The sequence below is a fragment of the Panthera tigris genome, chromosome C1, assembly GCF_018350195.1.
Source record: "Panthera tigris isolate Pti1 chromosome C1, P.tigris_Pti1_mat1.1, whole genome shotgun sequence".
NCBI classification, from domain to species: domain Eukaryota; kingdom Metazoa; phylum Chordata; class Mammalia; order Carnivora; family Felidae; genus Panthera; species Panthera tigris.
The window spans coordinates 116,413,433-116,433,553 of record NC_056667.1 but is presented as its reverse complement, the minus strand read 5'-3'; the positions used below and the strand labels follow the sequence as shown (position 1 = coordinate 116,433,553).

At 54.1% G+C, this 20,121-nt stretch overlaps 1 protein-coding gene across 1 annotated transcript in view; it reads left to right on the top strand.

Moving 5' to 3' along the window:
- The window catches only part of GLI2 (GLI family zinc finger 2), a 255,988-nt gene that overhangs the window by 182,304 nt on the left and 53,563 nt on the right, over nt 1-20,121 (top strand). The window contains exon 3 of the mRNA XM_042994230.1: nt 10,282-10,387. Within this exon, the coding sequence (XP_042850164.1) occupies nt 10,282-10,387 (106 nt within the window). The remainder of the gene's footprint in view (nt 1-10,281; nt 10,388-20,121) is intronic.

Below are 20,121 nucleotides of genomic sequence, written 5' to 3'. Positions count from 1 at the left end.
AGCAGCGAAACACTGGGCTGGGGAAATCTTTTGCAAGAGCTCTGCACAAGAGGAACCAGATGGTGGGGAAGGAAGCAAGGTGGCAGGTGACACCTTGGGGACCCCTGGGGATCAGGCAGAGGAGTGGTGCAGACACCCTCCTGGAAGGCTAAATGCCACCCCCACCCCCACCCCCGCCATAACAAGTGGGCTTCTCAGGCAGTGACAGGACAACACAGAAGCTGCCAGCCCATGGTTGCTGGTGCTCGTTGGCAGGTGAGTCTGTGAAGGGTGACAAGACCCAGGGGGATGTCTGTGCAGGTGAACCTGAGAAGCAGCGTTGGGTCCACACTGAAGTGCTGACATCTGTCCTGGGGCACAGGCACCAGCTTGTGGGTCACTCTCTTCCCCAACCCCCCGGGCTGGATCCGAGCTTTCTGGAGGGTCCCTCAGAGGTCTTCAGGGAAGACTTTCTGAGCCATGGTCTCCCGGGCCTCAAATCTAATGTAGATCTTAGGGGGTTGCATACTACTTGCTTTGGAACAGATTCTGTGGCCGGGACAGTTTTCAAACTTGATCAGGCTCAACCTTCTCTGAGGTCTCTTTTGGTTCTGAGAGTCTCTAATGTGGGACCCCACTCGTGTACCTCGACAGGTGGGCGATCCGTCCCAACCCCCGCGATGGCAGGGCTCTTCCCCAGGGACCTCTGGAGCACCCCAACCCCCCACCGCTTACTGAAGGCACAGGAGGTCTGTGGAGATGGCCATGCGGGCACTCCCGGGGACCTGCTGGGTGCCCAGCCCGGCACATACCCTGGACACGTGTTAGCCTGTTTCTGCTTCCCAGCCTTCCTCTGATGTGGGTCCTGTCACTGCCCTCGTTGTACAGATGGGGAAACTGAGGCACAAGGAGGTTAAGTGAATCAGAGGTGGGATCAGGCTTGGCCACGGTGTGGGCTGTGGCCTGTGGCTCAGGTTCTGTCTGCCTCATGTGGCCTGTTCTCTCATTTTGCCGCCACCCTCTGGGGTGTCTCCGTCAGTGCAAGCGGCTCTAACGAATGCCAGGGACCCGGGGACTTAAACAACATACCTTTCCTTCTCACAGTTCTGGAGACTTCCCGTGCCCCTCCCCCACTCCCCCACTCCCACGCGCTCACACTCTCTCTCAAAAATAAGTCAACATTGAAAAAAAAAAATTAAGGGCACTAATCCCATTCCTGAGGGGTCCACCCTCACGACCTAATCACCTCCCCCAGGCCCCACCTCCAAACCATCAACCTCAGGCGTTAGGATTTCCACATATGAATTTGGGGGTGAGGGGGATAAACATTCAGTCTGTTGCAGGGGGGGCCAGATCCCATGACAGCCCGGGCTCCCGTGCCATGAGGGCCCCGTGGCATTTGGTCAAGCACACCGCCAGCCCTTGGAGTGCGCCTCTCCCCTAGCACCTGCCCACCCCGCCCTTGAGAGCGGCCTCCGGGCACTGCCCTGCGTGGGGTGGCCTGGCCTGGCCCTGGCCCAGCACTTTCCCTCTCTCTTTCCAGCAGCTATTTTGTCACATTCTGTCAAGCAACACCTTCTTGGAAAGGCCAGCCCGCGGCTTGGGGGTGGGCGGTGTGCACCGGTGGGTCCGGCCCGGGCCCGGATCCTGTCAAGCTCTGTGTGGGGGCAGGTCTGACTGCGTGAGCGGTGGGGCCTCAGCCTGCCGGACACCAGCCAGCTTGTGGTGTTGGAATTTCCTGTCTCATTTTAACTCTTCCCCCCCACCCCTTCCCCCTCAGTGAGACAGAACCGCTTTTTAATTGCATGCTGTGGACTGCCATTCAGGATATTATTATTCTTATTAAGTGCTTCCTGTAGGGTGGTGCCTGGGCATCAGGAGGGGCCCCTGCAAGTAGCCTGTCCCGGCTCTTATTATTGGGAATAACAGCGCCGTTTGCATACGTCCCGGAAGTGGGCTTGCCCGGCCCGCTGAGAATGAGGCTTCACCCTGGACTCCACTACGGTTTCAGGCCCCCTACCTCCGCGGCTTTGGCCGCTACCTCGTTCCCGCTGGGAGAGGACTTGGCCATCTGAGTCCACACGTCTGAAGGGTTGGCCTTCGAAACTGTGCAAGTTTCCAAGTGACCTGAGGCCACCCCAAGCGAAGACCGGGACGTACGCGTGCCAGGTCCCGTGGCTCCTCCCAGCCCCCCGTGCACCTTCACTGTCTCAGCGTGGAAAAGCAGACGCCGGGCTGCCTCCCTCGTGATGCTCGGGCCCTTTGCAGCCGCTGCTGGTAAATGGGACGGCATGGGGGTCACCGGGGTTTGCCCATCACACGCAGGGCCGTCTCAGTCGTCGGTCACGCTAGGCCTCTGCACATGCGGACGTTCACCAGCTGGTACAATGCATAGCAGGCACGGATACGAGAAATAACCTCTTACTTGCCTGTGCAAGTGGGAACTCTGGAGGTATAAATGGTTAACATAGGCCAGTGGTTTTTCAAGCACGGTCCCCGACTAGCTTTGTGAGCCGCGCCTGGGCACTTGTTATAAATGCAGATTCTCAGGCCCTCCCAGCCCCTCTGAGGCCGGAGCTCTGGGGATGAAGCCCCCCCAACGGTATTTGAACAAACCCTACAGGTGATTCTTGGGTCTGAGAAGCACTCATGTTGGTTCCTGGTAGCTCTATAGCGTGCCTCTTGTTCTGTGTAACGCATCATTTAGTCCCCGGGAGGACCTCAGAAAGAGGCGTTCCTAATCCTGTATACACAGGAGAGGTCGCATGGCTTGGCTAAGATTCACGTTTGGCACAGCTCTGTGCCCTGGTACGATTGAGTCCTCTGGACTCTGTCCACACTGCCTCCGAGCCTGGGAAACCCATCTTCCTCGCCCTTCCTCCCAGCTCCCCCAGTCTTGGCCGCTAGGGCCCAGCTCCAAAACCGCCTCCTCCAGGGAGGCGTCCTGGCTGCTCTGGGTGTCACAGAAATCTCCTGTCCCCGGCTCCGAGGACACACATGGAGCCTGCTGCACCACGTGGGGTCAAGCTCCCAGCTTTGCAGATGGCCCCCACAGAGTACCTTGGGTGCATTCCCTATAGCAAGAATTGTGCTTGTTCTCTGGGGTCTCCGGAACACTCCTGCAGGGTCCTCCTACACTGCCTTTGTGGGGCGGACCTTAGGTGGGCTGGTGGGTCACCAGCGTAACTTTTGTCTCCATCCTCTGGGCTATGTAAGCTCGGGACTGAGAGCCTGCCCTGGGCGGTGGGCAGCTTCCCTAGGGATTCTGGAGAAGGCTGAAGAGCTGCACCTGCTGGGGCTCGAAACCTGTGCAGGTCAAGGCCATATCAGAGGGGTCTGAACAGAGGGGTCTGAACTGCAACCCTAGGCCAAACACACGCCGCTAAGAGAAGGAACATTCCATCTCTTCTCCGGAGTTGGTGCCATCATTTCTGGTATCTTCTGGGAAGACTTTGGCTCCAGCATCCCTGAGAAGTGGGCCTGGGGTCTCCACAGGAGCGGGAGAGAACACAGAGGCCTTGCGATGAGCCCAGCTTCACTGGCTAAAATGTAGATCATACCCGGACAGGCAGCGAGCTAGTGCCCAGCATCTGCTGAAGGGCTGGCCAGTCTTCCGGAGCCATCTGCACAGAAAATAAAGGTGCCGAACACTGTCCCTTCCCCACACAATTTATCTGTTTTCATTTGGTAGAACGTCTTTCCCATTCCTGTTCGCTGAAGGGTTAAACAATTCAACTGACCAAGTTTGGCCTTCAGAGTGGAATCACGAATAGCATCCTCCCTCTATTGCGATGCGAGGGACCTCCCCGAAGGCTCGCTTGTCCAGGCCATCAATGCTCCCCCACCCCGGCTTCCCAGAGGGGAGAGGTGGGTTTGGTTTACGAAAGTTGCATCATCAAAGGGGTCCCGTCCTTGGAAACGCCGCCCTTCAGCACATGGGAGATGTCACCTGCCTGGGACGCGATCACACACCGTCCTCTGCTTTGGGCTTCCCAGGAGCTGCGTTACCGCTGCCGCACAGGGTGATGCAGCCAAAGGCACATTTCCCAGTGATGTTCGCTGAACGTGTCGGCCCACGTGCAAGTCCCCTCACCTGTTGTTTTGGTTTGGGTTTGGGTTTTCGTTTTGCCAGCACAGGCACAGACACTAGGGACAGCATCGGTGGGGCACAGTGCGGTTTGGAGTAGCCACTGTGAGGCTCGTACAGATGGACCGTGTGGGAATGGGGTGCAGTCAGCAGGGATCCACATGTGGGACGCCTTTCCTGCTCCGAAGTCCATGACCCATCCTTTCTGCCCGGCCCCCCTGCATAACGCAGTGAGTCAGGGAGCACCAACTTGCCTGAAATGCACGTGGAGCAGTGGATGCCGCTTCTGAGTTCCTGCCTCGTGCATCTCAGTGTCCCTTACAGTAAGGATCGGGGCCCTTGCTCACATCTCCGCTGAGACTCACAGTGATGAGGGAGGGCACGGCCGCTTACCGAGTTTTGGCAGTGTGCCAGACTCCGCAGACGTGCTGTGCAACAGCCCGGGTGGGTGCCGATCCCGCTTTACAGGTGAAGACACTGAGGCCCAGGGTGCCTGTCACTTGCTAGCAAATGACAAAACTGGGCCTCACACCCAAGACCGTCTGGATCTATGGCTCATGTGCCTCTTGCCCTAGTATCCCAAGCTCCTTAGGCCACGGGGACATTTCACCCCCCCCCCGCCCCCCCTTGAGACTGTCATTTGACTGACGTGCAGCTCTGGAGCGATCCGGCTTTCAATCTGAGCGTAAAGTGCACTGTGCTGGACTTCAAGCCTGCTCGTCTGCCGATTTCGCTTTCCTCCACATGAGCACCTTCCTGCTCCAAAGACACGGGGTGTCTCTTCCTGCCTGGCTCCTTCTGTTAAGGGGAAAGTGACCTGGTAAATCATCTGCACATTAGTGTGAGTTTGTTTCCGTGACTTTCCCAAGGTCTGTGTGCTTTTAAGAAAAGTAGTGAAACCGTTCCAGTGGGTATTACTCAAGATTCGAGGAATTGTAAGGAGAAGGAACATGATCTGTTAGTCTTTCCCAGGGAATCCCAAGCAGAGTCCCCCATAGGGCAAGAGAAATTTGGAGGCCAGGAAGCCCTTTCTCGGCCCCCTAGAGCCATGCCAAATTGGAATGCTTCCATTTCGGCTTATTAGAGGCCACCTGGGACCCATCAAGTGTCTGTGATGCAGCCACAGCCCTGGCCAGCACGGCGACCTTGGGGCATGGGCCAGCTGCCCAAGCAAGATATGGGGACTCACACCCTGCCTTGGCCCCTGGCCTCCCGCTCAGGGCCCCAGGGACCGCACTGAGATGCATTTCTCCCTCATTGTAACTCAGACCTGCATTGTGCTAGGACCAGGCCTCCTTCCAGAGACACCTGCTGGCTCCTCCCCTCAGTCAGTGCCAGGGCAATGCAGCTCCTCTCACAGAAACCCTTTGCTTCCCTGGTCCCAGGCCCAGGGTAGCCCAGCCCACATTCTCCGAGCTAATTGCCTCCGTGGTCTTAATGGAAATGACCACAGTAAGTGAAGACCGTGCTAATCCCTAGGGAGTGGACAGTCCAGGGAGCTGGGGGCCCCTAACACATCCAGTCTGTTCTGGAAGATGGCTGCTTTCTCCTCTCCAGCCCCTCCAGCTCTGGGCCAGCCTCTCTGGCCCTCTCTGAGCTCAGTCCTCAGGGCAGCACCTCCGTGATATAGCAACAGATGACTTCATCCGAGGAGAATTCCTCCAGCTGCTGGTGCAGCTGCCCGGTCATGTTTCGATGACCCAGTTTTCCTGATTCTGTGTCTGAACCCTCTGCTGACCTGCCCCGTCCTCGCTGGCAGAAATGCACCAGAGTCACAACTAATGGGGCTTCAACTAGAGCTGGGCTCGCAGAGGAGGGTCCTCTTTGCCCCCTTGCATTAGACCAAGGACACTGCCGACGCAAGACAACCTTCACCCCCAGGACCACCGGCCGAGCAGCACTTGGCTTTTAGACCTCAGCACAGAAAAATTCTGGGTTTCGGTATAAAAGCCCTCACACCACCGTCGCAGCTTCCCAGACTGGCCGTCTTTCCGTGTAGGATCAAAAACAAATGTGCGTTTTCTTCAGACAGGGTGGGGTGAGCCGTAGAAAATTCAATCTTCGAGTTTCTTCCCCAGAAACTTAAAAAGAGAGCCATGTCTTTGAAATGACATATGGTGTGGTGTGTGTGTGTGTGTGTGTGTGTGTGTGTGTGTGTGTGTCTCCCCACCGGAAGGACATGGTTTAGTTTGGATTTTTTTTTTTTAAGTTAAAAAAAGTGCCCACAATGAAAACAATGTGGAAGGATCTCGTTCAGTATGTCCCTCGGAGGCAGCTCTCACTCTCTGCGTGTGTCTTCGTGTTCCTTGGGTGCTGCTCACGGCCTCTGGCCCAAGTGATTTCTCCCGAGTCCAGAATGGAATTTCTCCTGCAGCCCGGGTGAGGGGCTCTGAGCAAAGCCTTCACTTCTGAATGAGGGGCGCATGGGGACAGTCCATGCCGGTCTGAAAGGGTCCTGAGACCTCAGATGGGCTGGATCAGCCTTCATCCCGTGGGTTGCCTCGTGTGCACAGCTGGCCCCAGAGACAGCTGGCTGGGGCAGTGGTCCTACCCGTGGGCTCAGGTGACTGGACCCGGGGCTGGTGGGCTGAGTGCCTCTCGAAGGGTTACTGGTCCCTAATAGTGAGTTGTATGGATAGGGCCACAGCAATGAAGCAGTGTCTGTACCCCGAGCTCCTTCTGTGTCCTGCTCAGGGATCCCTCCTCAAGCCTCAATGTGTCACTGGTTGGGACAAGCATGGCTCTTACTCTGGGTTCACAAACAGCAGGATTGTCCTGGTAGGAAGGAACTTAACCCATCTAATTCCTACTGTACAAATGGGAACCGTAATGCCCAGAGAGGAGACACGATTTCCCCAATGTCCCATGGCCTGGCCCGCAGTCCCGATTTAAGAGAAAGCCACGTCCTGCCGTAAACCTCCACAGCCTGCACCCCAGTGATCGGGCAGAAAGAGAGCAGCCCCAGCTGCAGCAGAGCTCTGTGTCTTATGTCTCTTCCCAGAAGCCCCAGGGTCCTCCTTCCCATCACACACACACACACACACACACACACACACACACACAGCAGCTGGCTTCAGCCTTGGCCCCACCTCCATTTCATGTTCACCTGGTAAACTACTATGAGCACTTCATTTCTGCAGATTTTATAGCTCTTTAGACCCGGGTGAAGTTGCATTAACCCTGAGCAGAACACTCCTAGATGGTGAGGTGGAGGGGAAGGTCTGGGCTCTGAGAGCATTAGGGGACCGCCTTCTGCTTCTGCAGGTGGCAGGATGAGGGAGGAAAGGAGCACACCCGGGTTTTGCAGGGTGGGGGTGGAGGGGGTGGCCGGTGGGAAGACTGGAGATTCTGGGGTAAATACAGCCTGGGGTACAGTGAAGACCAGGAATTGGTATCTGCAAAGTACTGAGAGCAGGGCCCAGTGCTGCATGAGCATTTGTTAAATATAATATGTACTCAAGGTGGGACCAGGAGAAGCCCCGGGATCACCCTCCCACCCAGCAACTGCCTCTGGCCATTCATTGTGTCTGAGCAGAGGGAAAAGCCCTCGACCAGCTGTCCAGCTGCCTTGGATTCTTTTCCGGGTTCTGTTGTTTACTATCCTTGTGACTTTGAGCGGAAGTGACCCCTTGCCTCCCATTTCCACATCTGTGAAATGGGCATAGCAGCCTATCCTGGCTGCCTCAGGGGGCTTTTGGGTATGCAGGGAAACATTCAGAAACACACAGGAGCAAAGTACTTTTATTTTATTACCAATACTATACTCTGGTCTGCCTGGCCACATTTAAAATAAAGAAACTTACAAAAAGCAAAAGGCCCTTTCCTGAACATCCGGGGAAGCGAACACGGCTTCCGTGTTCCAGGTCCCTGGGGGTTCAGGGAAGGCCGTCTGATCTCCCAGTCTGTAAGCAGGCCGGCACTGACCCCTCCGCCCTCCCCAGGTTTGCGGGGAGCTCTGAGCAACCTGTCCGACGCTGCACAGCTAGTAAAATAGTGTGTTCATAGTGGATCAGGGACTGTGGGGCTCCAAATGTTAGTGAGAATTGTCATCGGCAGTAGTATCATTTATGGAGTGTTTCCTGTATGCACAGGCACAGGGCTAAGCACTGCCCCTGCAGGAACCTTTTATGTTCATAGCAACCATAAAGGAGGTTACTGTTACCCATTCTCAGATGAACAAATGGTGACTCAGAGAAGGAGAGAAGCTCGCTTGATATCACACAGCTGGTGAGCACCTGGTTTGCGCTCTGGATCTCTGACTCCCAGGGGCTCTGGCATCCTGTTACTGCCACCAGAGTCACACCCGGGGTCCAGCCTCACCTCTCAGGGGACGTGGACTGGCCTAAGGGAACAGCATGGTCGCTCCAGCAATCTCCAGCCCCGGAAGTGAGGGCCCGACCCAGAGGGATGGGACCCCACGTCTGGTGTCCTGTCTGATGGCCATGTCCCCTCTGAGGCCAAGATTTGTGGAGTCTGTGTTTGGCAAATTGATTTAATCAGGGTGAGAAGATTTGCTTTCTTTGTTCCCAGTCCCCATGAAAGGTGTCAGGATTGGGGGATGATGAGGATAAATTTGATTATGTAAAAATTCAGGTTAAAATTTCAGGAGAGAAGTTTTCTTTTAGGAATTCATGGTGTTCGTGGGGTGCCTGGCTGGCTTAGGCGGTAGAGCACACGACTCTTGATCTCACGGTTGTGAGTTCGAGCCCCAACACTGGGTGTAGAGATTACTTAAAAATTAAAAGAAAATCTTAAAGAAAAGAATTCATGGTGTTCAACCCAACATCCATCAACAAATGAATGACAACCACATGGGGTACATCCATGCGATGGAATAGCATTCAGCCCTGAAAAAGGAAATCCTGACACCTGCTACACCAGAGGAACCTTGAGGACATTATACTAAGTGACCTAAGCCAGACAGAAAAGGACATATGCTGTAGGATTCCTTCTACTCCTATGAGGCATGTGGAGTAGTCAGATCATAGAGACGGGAAGAAGATGGCTGCCAGGGGCTGGCGGGGAGGGAGAATGGTGAGTTAGTCTTTAATGGGAACAGGGTCTCCGCTGGAGAAGATGGAAATGTTCTGGAAATGGATGGTGGGCGTCCAGCAATTTGAATGTATGAATGCCACTGAGCTGGACACGTAAAAATGGGTCAAAGGGTAAATATTATGTTACATATGCTTGACCACCACGAAAAGAGAACTCATAGTGCTTATAGTACAGTACCAGAATGCATTTGCACAGAAACTGTTAGCAGAGTTATGCATATATATTCATTACCGTGGGCTGGGCAGTCATCTGGCTTGTACGCGTATAAAACAAACCCGTCCCCATTTCTTGCATAGATTCGGCGATCCAGACTCAACACTCTCACTAGCCCATGGCCTTCAGCCTAAGAACTGACTGAGAAATCTCCCCTTCTTAGCCCTTTTCCCGGTCTACCTACTTTTTAAAGAGGCTTGTTTTCCTAAAGCCTATAATTATGTTTGCCTCCAGGGTACCCAGGAATTTTTTTTTTTTTTTAAGTAAGCAAAGAGCATCCTACAATTATCATGATGATTTGTTGAGGGCAGGCCAAGTGCAGACACAACCCTGGAAGCGATGTTCACGTGTTGGTGTTTGCGTCTTGGAGGCACCCACCAGCTCACTTGGGGTCAGTAATTAATACGAAGAGCTGGAGAATTAACAGGCCCACGTAGGTGTCCACTCTTTGCCGCCAGCAGGACGGGGGAGGCGGCTCGGTGGGATTGCGCCTTCCTGAGGCTGGCCGCAGCCGGGAGCAGGGCCCGGCTTCACAGATGGTTCTAGGTAAACATTTCCAGCCAGGGTGACTGCAGCATCCGGATGCCGTCACCCGGGGCTGCCGGAGCCACACGCAGCCGAGGCCGAGATGGGCAGCAGCCCGTCGGCTCTGTCAGCCCTGATTTGTGGCTGAGCCTTAATCTCCCCGAGTTCAAAGAGCGCTTAGCTGCTTGTCTTTGTCAAGAGCGCGGTTGGGGATCTTTTATGTGAAAGATGTAGGATTCTCGGGCTGACTTTGATTATTTATTCATCCCCCTCCGTGGGTGTGTGATAGCCAGGGCACCGCGGAGCCCCCTGTCCTGGCTACTCTTGCTCTGAAATTCATTGAGCTTTAAAGCCCTTTGAAAATTGCTGTTTGAGGGAGGGGAAAAGTTTTTGAAGGACTGTTTCTCTCTCCCACTCCACAGTGCCACAACACCTTTTGCCACCGTTTCATGCTCCCTTACCGATTGACATGAGACACCAGGAGGGAAGGTACCATTATGAGCCCCACTCTGTCCACGGCGTGCACGGGTAAGTTCTGCCCTCCACCCTCCACCCCAGCATGTTGTCACCTGTCACCCCGGAGGCCAGCAGCCTCAGCCACCTGTCATGCCTCCGTCTGTCTTTCTGGATTTCCTGATCTGCACTGTCCTGAGCTGATGGTCACCTCTGCCACCCGGGAGGGCGATGAGCCGGGACCCTGCGCACATGTGTTGGTGGGATCCCTCTGGTTCCCTGAGAAGGAAGCCCCGCTTGGCTCACATGTCACCACCTCCAAGGCTGCAGGCTGTCCCGGTGTACCCATAGCACCTTGAGGCTCTGTGTGCACCCGCGCAGTGGGAACCCCCTCCAGGCCAGAGGTCCTTCATAAGTACCAGGACCTTAGTTATATGTTGTCGTAGGATAATACTTCATAGCACCCTTTTTTACACGTCTCAGTTTAGAATATTATAGAGTCACCCTGATGATAAGGACAAGCTCCGTGTTATATTTTGGGGCCTGTTCCCTCTCCCTGCTCTGAGATCCCCGGTAGAAGGGGCCTCACCCAGTGCCGTCTCGCTAAACCTAATCCTGCCCCTCTTTATTCCTACCTGAGTCTTCGAAGCCACCAAGTTTTCTTGGTCTTTGCGACTCAAAGACTCAGCCCGGTGCTGCCGCATCCATTCTGCTTTCAGAGGAGAGGCTGGAACCTTCTCCCTACCCCCACATCTCTGCTGCTCCTCACACCTGTCTTGGAGGGAGCCTATTGCAAAGCGCCAACTGGCCCTGGGGCCCCTCTAGACCCAGCTACCTCACCCGTCCATGCCAAGTCGATGTTCACAGTCCTAGGACACACAGCCCTGCCACAGTTCCCCATGCCCGGAATGCGCCCTCCTCCTGGAGCTCTGGGATCCCCCACACCGAGTGGGGGCCCTTCCCCCGGGATCATCTGTTTTCACACCTACCCCTGCCCCCAGCAGGCTCTGAGCTTCTGTCTCATTGTCCCATTGCCAGTGGCCTATACGTAACAGGTGCTTGATCAATGTTTGCTGAGTGAGAGCACTCCCCACCCACCCACCCACTGAAGACAAACCCTACTTCCTGCCTCTCCCAGCTCCTGTCTGAGTGAAGTCAGTGAATTCTTGCTGAGCCCGCCCCATCTTCAAAGCAAGCACTGTACCTGATCAGGAGGCCAGAGACTAAGAAGGTCCCAGCCCTCAGGCGGCTCCTGTTTCTGGGCACCCATTGTTGCCTCCCCAAGGCAGAGCCAATCTGGGACTTTTCTTTTCTTTAACATATCTTTTACTTTGAAATAATTTCAGACATGTGAAAACAGTTGCAAAAATAGTACAAAGATTTCCATTATCCCCTCTACTGTTCACATCTTACGTGACCAAAAAGACTGATACAGTGTCATTGACTAACTTGTAAATCTTACCCACATTTCCTCAGTTTCCCCACTAATTTCTTTTTTTTTTTCCTGTTCAGGATCCAGCCTTTGCATTTAGCAGTCAAACCTCCTTCAATCTAAGATAGTGGCTTAGTTTCTCTTGTCTTTCATGACCTTGACCTTCTCGAAGAGGACAGGCCAGTACAAAATGTGCAGATGTCCTCGATTTGGGACACTTGCGTGAAAGTTGCCTCATGATTAAATTCAGAATAGGGGCACTTGGGTGGCTCAGTCGGTTAAGCATCCGACTCTTGGTTTCAGCTCAGGTCATGATCTCACGGTTCCGTGAGTTCGAGCTGGGCATCAGGCTTTGTGCTGACATTGTAGAGCCTGCTTGGGATTCTCTCTCTCTCTCTCTCTCTCTCTCTCTCTCTCTCTGCCCCTCCCAAGCTCATGCTTTCTTTGTCTCTCTCAAAAGTGAATAAACTTAAAAAAAAAATCCAGAATAAGCATTTTGGGGTATAATACCTTAAAAGTGGTTCAGTGCCCCTACCTAGTACATCATGCCATGCACATGATGGCAATACTTCTCGTCATGGGAGATGTTAATTTTTCTCATCACTGGAGATCACTTAGTTAACGTGAGGTCTGCTGGGTTTCTCTACTTTAAAGCTGGTCCCTTTGTAAGTAATAAGTATCTTGGGCAGTGATACTTGGATAATATGTAAATATCCTGTGTCTCATCATATCTTCACCCACTAACTTTAACATCCATGGACAGTTCTCAACAGAAACTAATTACTAGTGTTTTCCAAATGGTGATTTTCTATTTCCATCATTCCTTCCATGTTTATCACCTGGAATTCTCCTGTAAGAAATAGTCCCTTCTCCCTTGTGTCTTTCTTTCTTTGGCTATTTACTTACACCAAATAAATGCCTGGATAGTCGTGTTACTCTGAGGTATATTCTGTTGTGGTCATTATTTTTGTGTGGTTGCAGCGACCACAGATTTGGACTTTGGGAGTCCCCTAGAGTCGTCTCCCGGGTCTTTCAAATACTGGAAATTTCTCATTTCGTGGCAGCACGTGTCGCCGGTTCTCACTTGACTAGGGCCTGCTGCTGGTCCAGCTGGTAGGTGATGGGGCCCTTGCAGCCCTCTGCCCACCTCCCAGCCCCTCCAGCCGCAGGGGCTGAGACTACAGCTCTGGCGGCTAGCTTATGGGGGATGCACACATTTGGAGCTAGTGAATCACCCGAAAATTGCTCAGTCGATAGCATCTGAGAAGGAGAATCAAGGAAGCTGAGTCCCTATTTGGGAGGGGATTGGAGTTGCTGACTTTCTGCTCTTGAGAAATACTGGGGCTCGTTCAGTGACACAGATCCTCGGAAAGCAGACCCACAGGGAAGTGTCCCCTGCAAGGGACCCGGTGCTGGTCAGAGACATGGGTGGTGCCGGTGGCTCCTTGGAGGCACAGCCCACGCAGGATTGCAGCACCGTGAGGTGACTATCTTGGCTCACATGTCCGCACAAACCTGGCGACCACAGCAGAGCTATAATAAGACCCCACCATTGACGACTGGCATTTCTCATAATAATTCCAACCTACTAAACAGGCTCTGTTATAAATATTTCATGTTCTCATCTCTCTTAATCCTCTCAACAGCCCTGTAAGACAGGCATTTCATACCATCCCATTTTACAGAAACTGAGGCAGCACAGAGAGGTTAAATAACTAATCACCAGGGTCACCCACTTAGGGAGTGGGAGAGTTAGAAATCTAATTACCACCTCCTGACCCCAGGCCCTCAGCTGCACGCTGGGCTCTCTCCTGGGAGCACATAGATAAGCACTGGTCTCCTGGACAGGCCCAGCTGATTCCTTCTTGAAAGCACATAGAGCCCTTTGTTAGGGCACCACCCCCTCAGTCAGTGGTTCCCCAAACCTCTGGACCCGCAGCATCAGCATCCTCTGTTAGGAATACGGATTCTCAGGCCCTAGGCCAGACTGCTGAGTCAGAGACTGGGGTAGGGCTCATGTTTGGGTTTAACATGCCCCCAAGCGATGCTTCTATGGGCATCCCGTCACTGAATGAGGGAGTCCTGACGGGAGCCCTCAGTGCTATCCCCCTGGGGCTGATGGAGATCTAAGAGATGGTCCCTGAGTCTTCTCCAGGCTTTGTCATTCACCAGCCTTGGGTTGGACACAAGTCATGTCCCCTCTCTGGGCCTGCTTCCTTCCCGGCCAGTGAAGGGCGCAGCATGGGCAGAACACCGGTAGAAGCAGAAAGCCTTAGTGGCAGGCAGCTGGGGAGGTCTGGCCAGGTCAGTGGGCCTGTGGAAATGGCCTTGTCACTCACTGGCCCAGATGACTCTTTCACCAGACTTGATACCTGAGGGGCAGTGAATTAGTCTCCTGTTGCTGCTATAACAGTTTACCCAGTGGCACAACACGATACTAACTTATTCTCAGATAGTTCTGGAGGCCAGAAGTCTAAAGTAAATCAAGGTATTGGCAGGGCTGGTTCCTTCTGGAGACTCCAGAGGAGAATCCAGCTTCTTGACTTTCATAGTTTCTGAAGGCTCCCCGTGATCCTTAGCCGGTGACCCTTGCCTCTTGTCACATTGCCTTTTCTCCCCTGCTTCTGTCCTCACATTCTCTTCCTCTTCTATAATACTCTTCTCTCTCTGCCTCTCTTATAAAGATGCCAGTGAGGGCTTTTAGGGTCCCCCCCCCAGGTAATCCAAGATAATCTTCCTGTCTCAAGATCCTTAATTCTATAACATCTGCAAAGTCCTTTTTTCCCCTAGAAGGTCACAGTCACAGATGCCAGGGATTAGGGCCTGAATGTCTCTTGGGCTTATTTGGATCCCCAAACCCCCGTGGCCAGTATGGCATCACCCAGGAGAATATAAAAGGCGTCAGCCGTGTGTGCAGGGCCTCCGGGAGGCCAGGGTCTGCCAGGGAGGGAGTCAGGTATGCTATATCGGTTTCACCTTCCCCACTGCCCTGTGAGATGCAGCTGGTGAGCTTCAGAGGGGGGCATCGACTTCTTGCCAGTCGGCCCTGCGAGGTGGGCATGCTGTCCCCCTTCCCCAGCTAGGGAGGGGCTCTCCTGGTTACCACCCCAGTGACGAGCAGAAGCGCTGTGTTCCCAAAGCCCCGTGCCCTGCCAGGATGCGCTTTCGAGGGCTCCACATAATCCTCGGGACGGTCGGTCCCCACCCGGCCACACGGGGACACTGGCCAGTACTTCAGGGCTGGCCTGGGGCCCTGGGAAGTCCACCCCTTCCCTCTCCCCCACCGGTGCCTCAGGTGGGAAACAGGACGAAGCCTACACGAAAAAAATGGCCCCGGTGGCTCCGGCTTCTGTGATTAATGCGGTTGGAGCCTGGGGGAGCGCCCGATCCATCAAGCCCCTGCGGTAGCCCACGCCGCCTCTGCGGCGCTAAATGTGTCTAATTACACAAACGTTGCGCAGCAAATGAGGTGCGGTGTCGTCTCTTGTCTGCTGGTGGGGGCCTCCGCCTACGGCTCCGCGCCGGGGCCGCTGCCCATTGGCTGTCCTGGGCCCCACAGTCCGGTGATTGGGCGCCTCGGGCGCACGCGCCCCGGGGACAGTGCTCCACCGCGCGTGCGCCGAACGCCCTCCCGCTAGACCAGGGACGTGCTCTGCCACCGACCCTGCCAGCCCACCTGGCCTTGAACCCCAGCGCTGAACTCAGCCGACCAATCCGAATGGATTAACCTGAGTTTCTCCTTCTGTAATAGGCCATAATAATAGCACTTGCCCCACCTGAGGAGTTTTGAGAATGAAATGGGGTCATATAAGTGAAACAGGCATTCAGTGGATGTTAACGGTGAATATTCTCACAGTTGCTATGTCCGTTTGCTTATTGGAGGGCGGGGGGTGTCATTGCAGGCCGAGGGACCTTGTGGCGGAGGTAGGCCATGACATGACCTTCAAAGAGGATTCTGTCTGGTGGCCGTGACATAAGAAGGTGGAAAATAGGACTGAAGAAGTACCACTGGAGATGGGGAGACGTGGGGCCTTTTTTTCTCCCAGTTGAAAGTCTTTGGACTTTATCCCCTTGGCAACCAGGAGTGAGAGGGAAGGGTCAGATTTATTTCCAGGGTGCCTGTAGGAGCAGCTAGGGGATGGAGGGGAGAAGTGGGGGAACCCGGCAAAGGGACCTGCCAGAGCCTGTCATCGTGTCCCAGGCAGATGAGGAGCAGGGTCCAGGCTGACTGTCCTCCACTCCAACAGGCGGCTACAGAGGGGAGAGTGGGGTATAGGGTTCAGTGTGTGGAAACCCTAGCCCGCACAGCCCAGCTGGACGGCCTCCTCCTCGATGCCTGCCCCCCACCCTGACACAGCCAACGTTCCCTGTCCCCTGGAGGTGCAAACCCACAGCAGGACTTGCACAGCTCCCTAATGCTCAAGTGGTTCTATAAGAGTACCTGGCACTGTCAGTGGACTCTGTGGGCAGCATTTCTTTTCTTTTCTTCTTTTTATGTTTATTTACTCTTGAGACAGAGAGAGACAGAGCATGAGTGGGGGAGGGGCAAAGAGAGAGGGAGACACAGCATCTGAAGCAGGCTCCAGGCTCTGAGCTGTCAGCACAGAGCCCAAAGCAGGGCTTGAATTCACAAACTGTGAGATCAGGACTTGAGCCTAAGTTGAAAGCTTAACGGACTGAGCCACCCAGGTGCCCCTTGGGGCAACATGTCTTATCTGTATAAACCACAAGTGGTGCGGAGATAAATGGGCAGGGGGGTTGTTTCTGCTGGTCAGGTGGGGTTCTCTTGTGACCTCCCCCTGACTTCCCCTTGGGAATATGATCCTGAGTGCCTGAGAGTCCATTCTCGAGAGCAAGAAGAAAAGGCCGGCCAATCAGTGGGGGCAAACATTGCCTGTAGACTTTCCATAGCCTTGTGACTGCTGGTGGGAAATGGGGGGGGGGGGCTCTTTGGATCCCCTCCTGGCCCTTGCCCTTGGAAACAGGCTTGCTAGCCGTAGTGGGGACAGAGGCTGAGGCATGGCATGCAGGGCCCCCAGCTGGAGCTCCCCATTTGCCCCGTGTAAGCAGTCACACAAGCAGGAGTGTGGGAATCAGTGGGCCAGGATCAACCCGTGCCCTGTCGTGGAAGGGGTCAACCTTCCACTCCCCGTGTGGCTTATGGGGTTTTTCTCATCCCAGCCCAGCCATGGGGCATCAGAGAGGACCGATTCCAGCTGCTTCCAGCCCAGGAGGCTACACAGAGACCATCTCATCCCACAGTTCTCAAACCTGGCTGCGAATCTGAACTCGGGTCTGTCTTAAAGATGCACATTCTTAGGCCCAAGCCTAGAAGTTCTGGTTCTTTTGGGCTAAAATGGGGACCGGGAATCTGTTTACAGACACCCACAGGCCAGCACTTGGGGACCGCCGCGAGCCACTCTGCTTATTTTATACCCAAGAAAACAGGCCCAGGGCTGTGTGTTGGCTTTCCAGAGTCCTAGAATCAGCAGGCTGTAGGCCTTTCCCTCTCAGTGATAACGGGTCCAAAGTACGAGGTGTTAAAAATCCCCCGGTTCCTTTTTATCACCCATTCACAGATGCAGTCCCCATAAGTTGACCTAAATCTGTCCACGTTCTCGGCTTGCAGAAGGGGGTGAGCTTCTGGAACGAGGACAGCTACATCTTCCCAACCATGAGAAGGACGGTCCCTTTCTCTCTCCTCGTGCCTGATTCCATACCTGACCTTTGACATCCGTGGTGATGGCTGAACCTGCAGCACCGGCCTAGGTTCTAGAGCTGACCACCACTAGTCACTGCCATCAGGGCCACTTGATCCTGAGCTGTAGTTGGTGAGCAGGGTTCCAGCGGTCACGGCCCAAGGCCACCCGTATAGACAAGGAGAGAGGAGGGGGGCGGTCTTGCTAGGGACAGATGGCTCTGGGGCTTTAGCTATCAATTCATGTGAAGTCAGCATGAGGGCCCAGGTAGTTTGAGAAAAGAGGAAACGCCAGCTGGTGGGTGCAAGGGCCTGTGCCTTCCACCATCATCTGCACACTTTGTCACACGTGCAAATTATCCAGAGACCCCCTGAGAGAGCTGTTAAGGATGTCTGAACCCACCTCGTCCTGGTGCCTGCATATTAATGGGGATGTTTAAGCCCCTCTGATGGTGTACTTCACAACGTAGTTGCTTTGCTGTTGCTGGCCGAGCTCCTGAACTTTCTATTCTGGAGGGATTTGAAGATGGCTTTTTCCAAGGTCAGTGTTCCATAAAGACTGCACCAGCTCGTCGTGAGATTAATAAACATGCACACCTGCTTTGTTTGGGGCCCCTGACAGCCCTGTCCTCAGCCCGCCTCGAGGCAGTAATATTTTCTGGTTGGTTCACGGTTCACCAGGTTCACGGTTCACAGAGGACTGGCTTTGTGTTTCGCAAAGAACGTTCTCTTCCCTCAGCAAATGTGCGCACTTCTTTTCAGAGATTCGTGGAAGCAAGGAAGAGACTTTGGGAGGGCATATCTGCCTGGCTTCCGGGCTGAGATGCTGGGTACGTCCACAGTTGCCCACCAGAGGCCTCGTCCTCCTCTTCACTGGGGTCCAAGTTGTCCTTTTATCTCTAGGGAGCGCTCCTTAAAACCCGCTGTAACCGACCACTTCCTCCTCAGAGCAATGGAATGGGAGGTAGACGCAGAGCCCAGAGAACTGTGGAGCTGGCCTCCCCTCATGGCTATCTGAGGGCCGAGTGGCTAATAAGTGTGGAGCCTTGGCTCAAGGTGATGTGAGTGACCCTTAGAGACCCCTCTGGGCAGCAGGTCACTGGGGGCAGGCTGACTGAGGTGCAGGGTCCAACCCTCTGGATTTAACTGTCACCTGCTCCCTACAAGGAAAGCAACATTGTCACATTTGCTTGCTAAGTGGAGAAACTGAGGCACAGTGAGGTTGACCACTTTCTCTAGTGACATCCTCCTAGTAAGTAGCAAAGCTAGGACTGGAACCCGGGCAGTTTGACCCTAAAGGCCCCCTCTCTGCATGGACCTTTCTGCTAAAGACTCTCCCGGCTCTGAGAGCTTCAGATTCCCAGCTCCAGGAACGGGCTCTGCGGTGTGGGACAGACAGCTCATTTATAATGGAATCTGGCCTGTAAAAGTTTAATGAGGAGCGTGTCTGATAAGCCAGCCTGCTCTTTGATCTTTGCTGAACGCTGGCCCCTCGCAGAAGAGGAGCTGCCTGGCTCTGGGCTTTGGAGAGAGCCTGTGCGGTCAGCCCAGGGCAGGAGGGGCCCCGGGAGTGAAAGGCATCTTGATGTGCAGAAAGGAGGCGGGTCTGCACTGGGGGAGGGCATATGCAAAGCAGGCATAGGGAAGGGCTTCCTGGTGGGAAAGTCCTGCAGGGTTGAGAGGTGGTCTTTCTGGTTCTCCTGTCCCACTGGGCCACCATCCTCTTGAGCATTGCGCACCCTACACCCCCAGGATTTGCGCAGGATGGGGTGGGGCCAGGGTTCAAATCCTGCCTATGCCACTTATACCCTTTATGTCTTTGGTCTGGCTGTTTAACTCTGTGAGCCTTGGTTTCCCCATCTCTAAAGTGGGGATCCAGGGACCCCTGGATGGCTCAGTCTGTTAAGCCTCCGACTTCGGCTTAGGTCATGATCTCACAGCTCGTGAGAGCCCCACGTCGGGCCCTGTGCTAACAGCCTAGAGCTTGCTTCGGTTTCTGTCTCCTTCTGTCTCTGCCCCTCCCCCACGCTCACTCCGTCTCGATAAATAAATAAATAAATAAATAAATAAATAAAATGGGGATACAACAGCATCCCATGGGGTGGGCTTGAGGATTAGGTGGGTGGGTGTACGTAAAGCACATAGAACAGCCCCTGGTACATCGTGAGCTCCGGACAATGATTTGCCCTTTTCACCCTCGTGCTGATGCCGGAAGTAAAGCCACATTTCATCCCAGGTATTCTACTGGGTGCTGGGCAGATGTTATCATATCCAGTACCCCCAACACCTTGTAAGGTGAGTGATAGTCTCCCCATTTTGTGGAGCAGAAAAACAGATCCCAGAATGTAAGAGCTCCCCAAGATCATTCAGCTGGTATGTGAGATCTGACTCTCCATCCTGAGCCTTTCTCTATCCCAGGATTGTCCTTGGAGAGGAAGTAACATCTCGTTGCAGGTCTTAGGGCTACGGTGGGTTATCCCTGCTGGCAAAGATGGGAACAGAACAATAGTCAACCCAAAGGAATTAATCAGTAGGAATAAAAAAATTTTTTAATTTTTTTTTTTTTTTTTTTTTGAGAGGGAGAGCACGCGCTCACAGGGAAGAGGCAGAGAGAGAGGGAGACACAGAATCTGAAGCAGCCTCCAAGCTCCAGGCTCTGAGCTGTCAGCACAGAGCCCG